The sequence below is a fragment of the Neolamprologus brichardi genome, chromosome 14 (genome assembly GCF_056152115.1).
Source record: "Neolamprologus brichardi isolate AB-2024 chromosome 14, ASM5615211v1, whole genome shotgun sequence".
NCBI lineage: Eukaryota > Metazoa > Chordata > Actinopteri > Cichliformes > Cichlidae > Neolamprologus > Neolamprologus brichardi.
Genome location: NC_142117.1, coordinates 22,837,426 through 22,849,976, shown reverse-complemented (window position 1 = coordinate 22,849,976; position 12,551 = coordinate 22,837,426). Strand labels below are relative to the sequence as shown.

At 36.9% G+C, this 12,551-nt stretch overlaps 1 protein-coding gene across 1 annotated transcript; it reads left to right on the top strand.

Annotated features, from left to right (window-relative positions):
- Window positions 1-5,218: 5,218 nt before the first annotated feature.
- gpr184 (G protein-coupled receptor 184) lies at window positions 5,219-11,562 on the top strand. Its single transcript, XM_006795407.2, has 2 exons — window positions 5,219-5,571; window positions 9,972-11,562. The coding sequence occupies exon 2, from the start codon at window positions 10,015-10,017 to the stop codon at window positions 11,050-11,052; it is 1,038 nt and encodes a 345-aa protein (XP_006795470.1). The 5' UTR covers window positions 5,219-5,571; window positions 9,972-10,014; the 3' UTR covers window positions 11,053-11,562.
- Window positions 11,563-12,551: the final 989 nt, after the last annotated feature.

Below are 12,551 nucleotides of genomic sequence, written 5' to 3'. Positions count from 1 at the left end.
CTAGCCTGAGTATTTTACACACAATTATCTCTAGTTGTTACAGAGGATGGTCTGAAAACGAGAACATATTCAGTGAGTGTCAGTTCTCTGCGTGAAAATAGCTTGTTGACGTCACAGGAGCATTGTCAATACAGTAACTCATATGACTGCTCATTGTAGAAAAGGTATGCCGAACAGAATCCGACATGCACCTTATGAAACTTAAAACAGAAGACCACACCGAGTACCACTCCTATTAGCTAAGAACAGTAAACTGATGCTACAATTCACACTTCTTACCGAAACTGAATAATAAAAGATTGGAAAATGTGCCTGCCTATGAGACTTTCTGCAGCAACATTCAAATGGTAGGGTCAGAATTGGGTATAAATGGCATGAAAGCATGGATCCATCCCTCCTTTTATAAATTGGTCAGATTGCTGGTGGTGGTGAGGATATTTTCTTTGCTCACTTTAGGTCCCTCAGTACCAAATTCACATTTTTTTAAACTACCTGAGTGCTATTGTCCACCATGCTAATTCATATATGACCACAGTGTATCATTTAGGAATGTATATTTCCCACCAACTGATGGCTGCCTCCAGCAGGATAACATACAGTCATAAAACTCAAATAATCTCAAACTGGGTTCTCATCATGGGTTCTCTGTACTCTACAATCACCAGATTTCCATCCAGCAGAGCATCTTTGGAATGTGATGGAACAGGAGATTCACATCATTGTTTGATGCTATCATGTCTGTATGGCTTGGAATTTCGGAGGAAAAATTCTAGCACCGTGTTAAATCTTTTATGGGGGCTTTGAAGGCAAAAGGGGGGCCAGTGCAGTGCTAGAAAATGTACCTAATAAGCTCAATGAGGGTATGTGACTGTTGTAAACAGTATATTCAGGAGGGATTTTTTTTTCTGCTGTAGATACACAAAATTGTCTGTCCATGTTTTGGTTGTGAATTAACGTGTAACCTTGTTCTCATTAGTGGGGTCTTTTGTCTTTACCAAAGACAGTTTTCTTTAGAATTAGTTTGTGGTGTGATGCCGGTGCGTCCGCCTGGCACCGCCGACCACGCCTCACCACATAGTTCTCTTTGATTTTGTTTTTATAAAACTAAGAAAAATATTAACAATAATTGCAACTTGATACTTTAATGAAGTACTGAAAACTTTCTTTGAACTTTTCTTTCAACTTGTATTATATTAGTGTCGCTTCCATACGGAAAGAGCTACTGATTACTTATTTCCATAGCACGTTTTGTCATCTAAACCTCTGAGACCTCCCAGTGCTCATTTCTTGTCAGCTTTAGTGGAGTCTGTTTTGTTCTGCTCTGTTTTGGGTGCATGCACACGCATGCCAATTGATTTTAGCCAGTGGGTGCAATTCCATTTTCTCTCGGGCTTGTTCAGAAGTTATCTGTATTAATGAAGTCTGAGGGAGAAAGTGCTGTTTTTCCACAAAATTCAATTGGCCGTGTGCTCAAAAGGTTACCAGGAGTGTTCATAACTCAAAGAGCGTCATCTTATTTATACTGCAACTACTCCTAGAACAATTGCAATTTGCACTCTCAGTTTATAGCTGCACCTCATCTGGAAAACACATCAGCTTTTCATTAAATACAAAAGAAAGTAGTGCACGCATGTAGAATTTCTAGATAATGCTACCCAACCAAAATAAGAACTGACGTTGGAGTGTGAACTTATGTAATCAGTGTTTTCCAGGGTTTTCAGTCATTTCCACTTTCTTGTTATTTCGTGCTTCTTGAGATAACGATCTGTCTAAACACTGAGCACAAAGCCCACAAACCATCATTAGCTCTGGAAATGTTTTGTTTGTGATTGTGTAACATGATCACAAATTCTGATTGCACTTTCCTCCACTTGGTATGACTGCACAACCAATGACCTCCAGCTTGGCCATCAAGTACATTAAACGGCTATACCAGCTGCTGAGTTTGCCCCTGCACTTAGGCGTAATGCATTTTGAAAGGCAATAGATCAACTGTGTAGAGCAATTTGCAAAATTACAGAAAATTGCAGAGCATTTCCGGTTGTCATGTAGATGCATGTCCGAAAAGGTACTAAATCTCTTTCTATATCACACCACTGTGCGAAGCAAAAAAGCTAAACCCTAAGCTTAAAAACCACTGGGAGGTGTGAAATACTTGCAATCCTACCATTATCATAAACTGTCAATATCTGTATTTATATTACATTACACAAGACTGTTTTTCTAAAATGACATTTCCATAAATAATCTTTTAAATAGTTTTTATGGAAAATTTATGATGGAAAAATTCACTATATGCCTACTGCTCTGTCTCATTTGTGCCCTCTGACTCATGCTTGCTTCATGTGACCGCAAGTTGGATGCTTGTTACCAAAAAACAGGCAGGTAAACCAACAAAATGATTTATTTTAAGGTGATGGAGGTGAAGCACACTATCATGCGAGGAAACAGTTACAAGAAACTGAAATGCACCAAACATATGCCCACTGCCTTGTCTTGTTCTCTTTTGCCAAAATAGCTAATAATTTTCCATATATCAGTGTCATACTAAGGAATGAAAAAGGGAAGTTGACAAATTTAATATCCACACGCACAACTTTTAAAAAATATTCACAGCACTTAAACTTTTTGGCATCACATTATTGGCACCTTGAGGTAGTCGTTAAAAAAAGTGTAAAAGCCACAGCAGAGGTGACAGATAAACTTGTTCTGTATTTGAGTATAAGAAAAAATAGGTTAGTAGCATAGGTAGGTAAAATAATAGATCACCAACATGGACACAATTAATGTGGTTGCTAAGTGATGTAAGCTCTGTAAGACTACATTACAGATGAAAAGCTGGATCTGTTAGAAATGACAGACAATAAAAGCCTGAATTCAACAGGAAAATGTATACATTCATGTAATGTTACTTAATCATTTGTTTGTTAGAGAAGAAGAAAATTAAAAGAAAGAATTTACCCTCATCATGCTTGGACATTGCTTGTGGTGTTCCACAAGGCTCTGTACTGGGTCCAAAATTATTTATTATTTATATAAATGATATTTGTAAGGCATCTGATATATTAAAATTTGTATTATTTGCAGATGACACAAATATTTTTTGTTCTGGGGGGAATCTAAAGGAGCTGCTGGATACAATTACATCAGAAATGTGCAAAATTAAAAAATGGTTTAACAGGAACAAACTATCGCTAAATCTAAGTAAAACTAAAATAATCTTATTTGGGAATTCCCTTAGAAATGCACAAGTGCAGATTCATATAGATGGTGTGGAAATTGAAAGAGTACTTGAACATAAGTTTCTTGGTGTGATTATAGATGATAAATTAAACTGGAAGTCTCATATAAATCATATACATAACAAAATTTCAAGAAGTGTCTCAATCTTGAGTAAAGTAAAACACATTCTGGACCACAAATCACTCCACATTCTCTATTGTTCCCTGATTGCACCGTATTTGAATTACTGTGCAGAGGTGTGGGGCAATACTTACAAATGTTCGCTATCATCAATCTTTATATTACAAAAAAGGGCCATAAGGATAATCCATAAAACCGGTTACAGAGATCATACAAATCCACTATTCTTAAAATCAAAAATTCTCAAATTCACAGATCTGGTTCATTTTCTCACTGCACAAATTATATATAAAGCAATAAATAACCTGCTTCCTGACAATATTCTAAAAATGTTTTCTAAAAGGGAACGGGGATACAATTTGAGGGGGGAATTAAATTTAAAACATCCTCGTATCCGTACAACATTAAAAAGTTTTTGCATCTCTGTGTGTGGAGTGAAACTGTGGAACAGACTAAGTAAAGATATAAAGCAATGTCCGAGCATGGCACAGTTTAAAAAGCGGTTTAAGGAGATGGTTTTTACAGGGTACAGGGAGGAGGTAGAGATTTGATAGGGTGTTCTTGTCTAATATTTTCATGTGTGTGCGGGTGCACGGGTATGTTGGTATGGGTATATATATATTTGTAGGTTGTGTATCCTTTGAGGTGTTAATGGGGTTATTGAAAATGTGTATATGTGCGTATGTGTAAATACGTATGTATGGATAGATAGAAACATATATGTATATATATTAAAAATAAATAAATAAATAAAATAAAATAAATAAATAAAAAAAAAGAATAATAATTAAAAAAAAAAAAATACACATGACATATAATGTGATTGCAAGGAGGTATTTCGGTAGCCTATAAATTACTAGATAGTGGAAAAGGGGTGGGATTAAATAAGCTCATGCTTCTTCCTGCTCCTTTTTGAACATAAAAGATATTTGTAGTTGTGGTTGCTCATTTTCTTTTTGTTTTGCTTTGTTTATTTGTCTCTTTTAATTCTATGTTGTTGTACTTTTTTAACATGTTCAAAATAAAGATTCAATCAATCAATCAATACCAATAAAAAGAAAATTACTCATTCTTACTCATATTCTGCTGAAATGCAGTGATAAAAAGCTGAACTTATTGAACAAGTGTGTGACATCAAAGCATTACAGAGGAAAGAAGAAATAATGCTTCCGGTGGTGGAAAATCAGAGTATCTGGAAATTCCCTTTTTGAGTATTTTATTTCCATACATTTATCGTTTCCTTTTCAATAACCGTCTACTTTCCCTTTCCTTTTTCTTAACGTCATCTAAGGAATGTGTTCTTGCCGACAATATTCACATCTGTACACTGATGGTTACTCAACGCATAACCAGAGCAACCTCATGGTTTCGTCACAGATTCCATTTATAAACATGTGAACAGCCTCGACTGAAACCCACACGGTGCTGAGACCCAGTGTTCACATCATCTGAAACAGAGCAACATTCTTTATCTTCTTTGTGTTTTACAGTGACGTGATTGACACATTTTGGTTTTCTTGTACTGAACCAGACTGAAAGTGATGAGCCAAACTGAAAAAGACATTTAGACCAAAAAAAGGAGTGAATGACCCACCCATTAAGAACTACAACTACAATGATGCTATTTAAACACTCACTGTGATGTAAAAGGGGAAGACAGGAGCTATGCAGCTCTCGACCCATAAGTTACAAATTTCCCTTAAATGGGAGAGGAGGGGGAGGGGACTTTTTTCTGGTCTCATAAGAGCATTAACGCATGATTCATATCTTTTCTATAACCATTTAATTTTTGCCCAGCCCTGAACACTTCCTGCACACACGTGTGCAGAAGCAAACCTCGCTCCTCCTACGTGTGTCTTCCTCTTTCTGTACTTCGCCCTTCCACACTTCTTACTGACATTTCAGCTGTGGCTGTCAACGGGAACTAGCAACGAGAGCAAACTACACAGTACAGAGAAAAACAACCTCTTGCATCTGTAGCTATTGAATTGGCTGTTAATGATCTGGCTCAGCATTCATTTGAGATTATGAGGAACTGCAGTGGCTTGGCTGCATGTCAGCAGCTCTGAAAAGTCTCTTCTGAAGCTTTTTTTCTGATCTTCCTGAACTGAACTCTGCTGATCCTGAAGCAGGTCTGGAATGTGTCTAACACTCTTCACCCACTGGACAGCTTTCTACAAGATACAACTTTCTATCGACAAACAACAGGTGAGGTCATTCATTACTGACTGGAGTTCTGAAAACCAGATGCGGGAATTTATGTAAAACTTTTTATAAACTGCCCTAGAAAAGGACAAGTTCAAAGGTAACTTTTATTATGTTTGCCAAGTTCTTAAACGTAGTAAAGGTATTCATTTATTTTGAAACCGCACTTCATATGCTGGGTTTCTTTTTGTCCCCAGTGGACTGTTGTCAAGGGAAAGATGCTTGAGGTGATGTGAGTAACCATTGCAAAAATAATTAGGTTTGAAATGTTGATTCTCTGGAGGGTTGAATGTTTTCTGTGATTCTCCCAGCGGTGGTCACCACAGCACGCTGGAGAGGGCAACAGAAAACTGCTCTGCAAGAAGAAACTGTGGACTGCTTTACCTTTGAAACACCACTTTGGTATGAGGGAGGCAAGTTAAAACGCATATTTCATCTTTCTGTTTTAAAAGGGGGGGATCTGGCAATCACCACATCCCCCCTCTTTAGAGATAAGGCTAAAATGCTGCTCTCTTAACAATTCATAATGACAGCCAGATTTACTTCAGCACATAATGCTAACAAACACATAGTTGGCTCAGATGGAAGAAATGAGTGAAACAAGCTCTGGCCAGCTATGAAAAGTAGTCGTTTGTTTGGATTTGAAATGTACTGATAGATACAGCAAAAGAACAAAAAGATGTATGCAAGAGGAAAAAAGAAAAAAATATTGTTTTTAAGAAGGACCTGAACAGGACAAATGAACCATTACAGGCATTAGAGGTAAACTCTATCTTTGTAATAGGGGAATACCTGTTTGTCGTTAGTCATAGTATCCTAAGTGGTGACTAACAACTGAAATATTTTAGAAAAGTTTTGATTTAGGAGGAAAACTTTCCTATAATGCAGTCATGATAAGTCTCCCATTTTTAAAATTTTATGAATAATCCATTAAATCAAACCCATTTCAAACACACCTGCACACAGGCACATGTGTAGACACACATTATCGTTCTCTGAAGACGGCCTGTCTCCAAATGGCTTCTCTATTATTGAGTTTTCTGGACGTTAATAGCATTAGATGCTTCCTGAGCCTATAAACACACCAGGGTCAAGCCTGGCAGAGAGAGAGGGAACAAAACAAAGAGAGGAAACAAATATCAGCGAAAGCCACAGAAATAATGAGCAAAGTTTGATATCCTAATGATAACCATGGGTTCCCATTACCTGGTAAAATAGTACAGTTTTTTTAATGTGGGTTTTTTTTCCAGTGGAACACAAACTAAACATTAACCCCTTAATTGTCACAATGAATCAGTGTATAAGATTGTACTGATGGTGTAAATATAAATAAATACTTCGGTTATTAACTGAAACCAGAGGACATTTTCAAAAAATTCCGTTGTGATAAACTAAAATTTTAAAAAATGTTCAAGGCTGATGACACAGTTTCACAGACCAATAGAAAGCCTATAAACAGTCTGAAAGGAAAACCATAACACAACCAGTTGAACTTTGTAACAGTTCCTCTGAAACAACGTTCCTAATTATGTAGCATTCATGTGTGAGTTCTTTTGTATCAATCAGGTTCTGGCCTTAGTTAGCCTGTCATAGTTTGGTTGAATTAGTTTTGAACCAAACTGAACTCATGCTCGGTCTGCCCAGAAATATCCTTCTCAGTCAGAATCTAAACATGTCTGTTTAACCGCACTGTTAGCATCTGAAGTCAAAACATGGCCATGCTGTAGGAAATTCAAATTTACCCCGAATAAACCACGACACTGTTTTAACTGTGCAGCATCTTTTGTATCTTTAATGCATTAGTTGTCAATTATGACTATATATTTCAAACCATTTTTAGGTTTCATATTATTAATCAATGTGTCAGAATTTAAAACATTAACAAGAACGCGTGAATAGCATTCTTCGGTAACAGTTAAGCATGTCACTCTTTAACTTTTACATTAAACAGAGTAGATTAAAACAGGGGGACAAAAAGCCAAAAGCTGTGCATTACTAGAAAACAATTAGGTCTGTTATGTTAAGAGATGGTCATGTCCCATGTGAAATGTGTAGGATTTCATTGAAAACAACTGGACTTTAAAAAGTGAAAGTTTAGTGAACTCTATTTATTAGTACTTTGATGAGATGTATAATTGAGTAAAACATATAAAAATATTTATCATTTATACACATTAATGTGTTGCAAGCCCTATGATGTAAGTCATTTTCTGTTAAGCCTGCAACGTGCTGCACAAAACTCATGCGACACGCCTGTAATGTAACTGATCGTTATGCCTGCAGGATAATATGTATGGGATATATAAACGTCATAAATAATTAACTTAATTAAATGTTAATAATAATGTTTTGCTAAGTTATGCACTGTTATGGACACTATCTAATTTTTTAAACAAAGTTGACAACTTCATACATCACATATTGACATGAAGAAAGACAATTAGTGTCAAGTGATCATCTACATGTGTGCTCCAAATAATATATATATTTTTTAAATCTGGAAAGCTGTATTTCAAAATGTCCTTCTGCCGTTTAAAAGGCATTGTTTGCACCCCATACTTGTCTCAGTCTGCAAAATAGGTAGACATATCAGTATCGTAGCTTTTTTGTTATCTTTTCTGGACATAAAAAACTGAAAGAGCAGGAAATGCAAATATGTTCCATCATCATTTCAATAATATTTTCAGTCATAGAGCCTTTTCCCCCCCCCCAGGAGGTAGCTTACATGGCCTTCAGTAAGAACTGGAATCTGTTCACGGCCTTTGCATTGAATTATGCTTCTTCTCTACCAAGCTAGTTAGTGAGCCAGCATTAGCAGCATAATAATAATAATAATAATAATAATAATAATAATAATAATAATAATAATAATAATAATAATACATTTTATTTAGGAAAGCGCCTTTCAAAACACTCAAGGACACTGTACACAGCAGAATAGAGACAAGCAATAACAACAACAAACATAACAATTTACAAATTTATAAGGATAAAACATAAAGCAAATAAATAAAAGAAATTATGTGATAATGCATATTATGGGAAATAAAATGCAGCTCACATGTTACAAGTCACAGTAAGTTACAACAGATTGTTTGCAGTTATGCTAGCTTGGCCAAAAAACCTCACTCATCAGTGTATTACAAAGAAGACCCAACAAAGAGCTCAGAGGTTCTCTCAGATGCCTTGCCCACTGACCTTGTCGTTATACCACAAATCTCTCACCTTTTAAATGTCCAAGTTCAGTCGAATAGTTTCGTATCCTCTCTGAAACTGCACTGCTAGCTTTACTCTCATGGAAAAGAAGACTTCAAAGAGGAAAGGTTCATGTCAAAATAACAAAATCAGTCTCACAGCGGATTATTTGACCTGCTCTTTGTCTTTTATCTTTTTGAAACAGAAAGTATTACTGGATTATTATTAAATTCATTTTGAAATTCTTGTCTCTGCTGAGTTACGCCAATCTTTAAGATGTATCTGGCGTGAATTACACTTAGAGCTCTGTGATGGACCAGGTGTGATGGTGCATCTACAGATTAAATCAGGGAGAGAATTAACTGATTCATTTATAGAGTGCATGAATTTCACATTACTCATTCTTGAAGCTGCAGTAAACAACTACCTTCGTCACATCTGCATCTGTTTGTAACGTCACATTTAAATTGGAAATAACTGGTCCAACTCACTATATGACTGACAACTTTTTTGTCCCCCAGAATGCAATTCTGTGGGAGCCTGCAAGGCTCTTATTGTGCTGAGAAACAAAAAGTAACCTGTATTAATCTGTGATTACTGTAAAATGCAAATGATCAGTTTGCCTGTACACTCTGTGTGATCCTTGCCTGCAACTTAGACCACGCAGGAGAATAAATGCAGCAATTTATAGATAATTTAATAAAAAGCATTAACAACGAGTAATGTGCTCAGCTCAGGTGATCGAGTGCAGAAGGTTCTACATCAAGTTAATGTAAAAGGTATCAGTTCCTTAATGCTGTCTGGTTCCACAACAACAACAGCTTATCTTATGACATGTGTTCTCCATACAGTGCAGCTGAGGCAGGGACTTTTGGCAATTTCACTTTCTATTAAAACCATGGGTGCAAACTGTTAGCATCAAGCAGCATGACTAAACCCATACTAGGAAGCGGAGGACTCCCATCGACACTATGCCTGAACAACATATAGTGTGCAGAATCAAACTATCTCACATTGAGAAACATCAGGACAACCAAATTATTTTTTATCTCTTGAGCTCAGTCAACCATGAAATAGAATAGGGGATACAAAATATCTAAGCTATATTATATGTTTTTAAAGTATTACGGTGAAGTCGTGTTACCATACAAATTGTTACTGTATTTATTTTGATTTCAGGGATTTAATGATGTATTTTTGTCTTGCAGGTGATTTTTTTAACCAGGGGAGCTACAGCTAACTAAAGGAACCATGAACTCCACTTTTAAACCAGAAACAAGCAACAACTCAACATGCGTTAACATTGGAGAGAGTGTTGTCAGTGACTTGCTGATGTTTGTTTACATACTGGCCTTTGTTTTTGGTTTGATCTTCAATGTACTGACCCTGGGCCCCATCATTCAACAAGTGAGGCAAAAAAATGTCCTGGGAATCTTCCTGCTCAACCTGTCTATCTCTGACTTCCTTTTCATCATCACTATGCCCCTTTGGATAAATTATTACCGGTTTAACCACCGCTGGATGCTAGGTTCTGGGTCCTGCAGTGTAGCTGGCTTTGTCTACTACTCTAATATGTATATCAGCATCTACCTGCTTTGCTGTATCTCTGTAGACCGCTGTCTGGTGGTCAGCTACCCACTCCGCTTCAAGACACACCGAACTTCTTGCTACGCCTGGATGCAGTGTATCGTAGTTTATGTGGTAGTGGTGGTGATACACATCATAATGCTGGTCTATGATAATCTCACAGACGCCCATGATGAGAACAACAATAATGACCGTTGTTATGAGACCTACCCCATGGAGAAGCCTATTGCTCTATTCAACTTGCTCAGAGTAGGCCTGGGCTTCCTGCTACCTCTGCTAGTGCTGGCAGTGAGCTACTGGAGGGTGTTAGCCACTGTGGGCCGAAGTCCCGGCCTGAGCGCCCAGGTTAAGAGGAAGGTCCGTCTTCTCTCCTTTGGAGTCATTGGGATCTTCTCAGTTTGCTTTGCTCCATATCATATTCTTTTGCTCATACGCTCACTAGTATTTTATAATAACAATTTTGATAAGAGTCACAATGGGAGTTACTGCAAGTTTGAAGAACAAATGCACTTCTTCTTCTCCTGTACGCTTGCACTGTCCAGTTTGAATGCTGTGGTGGACCCAGTACTGTATGTGTTGGTGAGTAACGGAGTCTGGGAGCAGATGAAACTAACCTGGAGATGCCGCAGACGGACAGAACAAGTAGACTGTGCACTAACTGCTTACAATGGAGGAAAAGCTTCCACTACTAATTTAATATGAATAATAAGCTATATGTGATAGACATGTGTACAATTGTATGTGTAAGTGTGTATTGACATATTATAGGATTTTGCATGGCAGCTTTTTCAAACAAAGTCTTCCTCTCATGAGTTAAGTAACAGGATTATTTCCATCCCACTTGTGTATGTTGTTTTGTGTATGTATAAAAGGCAATCTTTGTGGTTACATTTGTATGTTATATCGTGCACAGTGTAAGGAGGAAGCTGAATAATGTATGCATCTCAGTCCTGGTTAATGTGATATTAGTCTCGGGTTCTGCTCTCCCACGAGTTCTTCAGTGTAAGCCACTTCTGGTTTTGTTGTTAGACCCTGTTGCCGCAACTCAAGAGCCCTTGTATTTTTTTTGTCCAATCTATGCAATCATAGCGTGACTGAGCAACCCTGATATATTTAAATATGCATTACCTCCAACGCATGCCATACAAAGCCTTTGTTAGCATAACTTTGTGTGCCCAGTGTCTGACATATTTAACAAGAAATAAATCAGTATTAACCCATACACCCAGTCTCTTAGTCTTCGCCATTAAACATATAGATAATTATAAATGCAACAATAATGATGTATGTATGTAAGTGTGTATCAGGGGTGTGAGACAGAAATGGAGAAAAAGAATAATAAAGTGAAAGAAAGACAGCAAAAAGACTGAAAGAGGAAGCGTTTGAATCAACATTATGTCTGTTACTTGGTTCATAATTTATACAGCAGCTTCCTCATGTGTCAGCAGAGCTTTTTTTTTAGTACACATCATTACAATCCAAGATGAACATTGACTGCATAGTATAAACCCTGAATTTTTTCAGAATTTTCAGAATTCTTTTCAGGGTTTTTTCAGTTTTGTTTAATCAAAGGTCTACACTGCTGATTTCCTGAATTGTACAATCATGTATATGGAGGTTTGCTACTCTGGAGAATTCTGGTATCTGTTCACATGATGCCATAATCTTCCCATCAAATTCACCCTACCATGGAGCTATGCCCATAGAAACTACAAAAACCCCAAGAGCTACATTTCAGACTCTACAGGTCTCAGTCAACCTATGACAAATTGGCCAAAAAAGGGAAGGACACAAGTGTTACAATAGCCCAATGTCCAGACCTCAAGTCAACTGAAATGCTGCGACAGGAACACAAATAGCTGTGCATAAAAGAATGGCCACAAACCTCAATCAACTTAGTCAATTTTATAGAGAAGAGTTCACCAAAATTCTTCCACAATAATGTCAGAGAATAATAAATTAATACAGAATGACTCCTTTAGATATTGCTGCTTTGGGTCTAGCAATGTGTTTTTTGTTAGTTTTTTTTTTTTAAATAAAAGGATAAAGATAAAGCCAGGCTTTATTCCTCTGAAGTACAGAAATGTTCTGGTTTCTAAACCTTACTTTATATTTAAACCCTCACATACATCATGTTTAGATGCTTGAAAAGCTCTGTTGGCAAAAAAAAGAAAGCATGTATCTAATTTTTGAATGGAAGT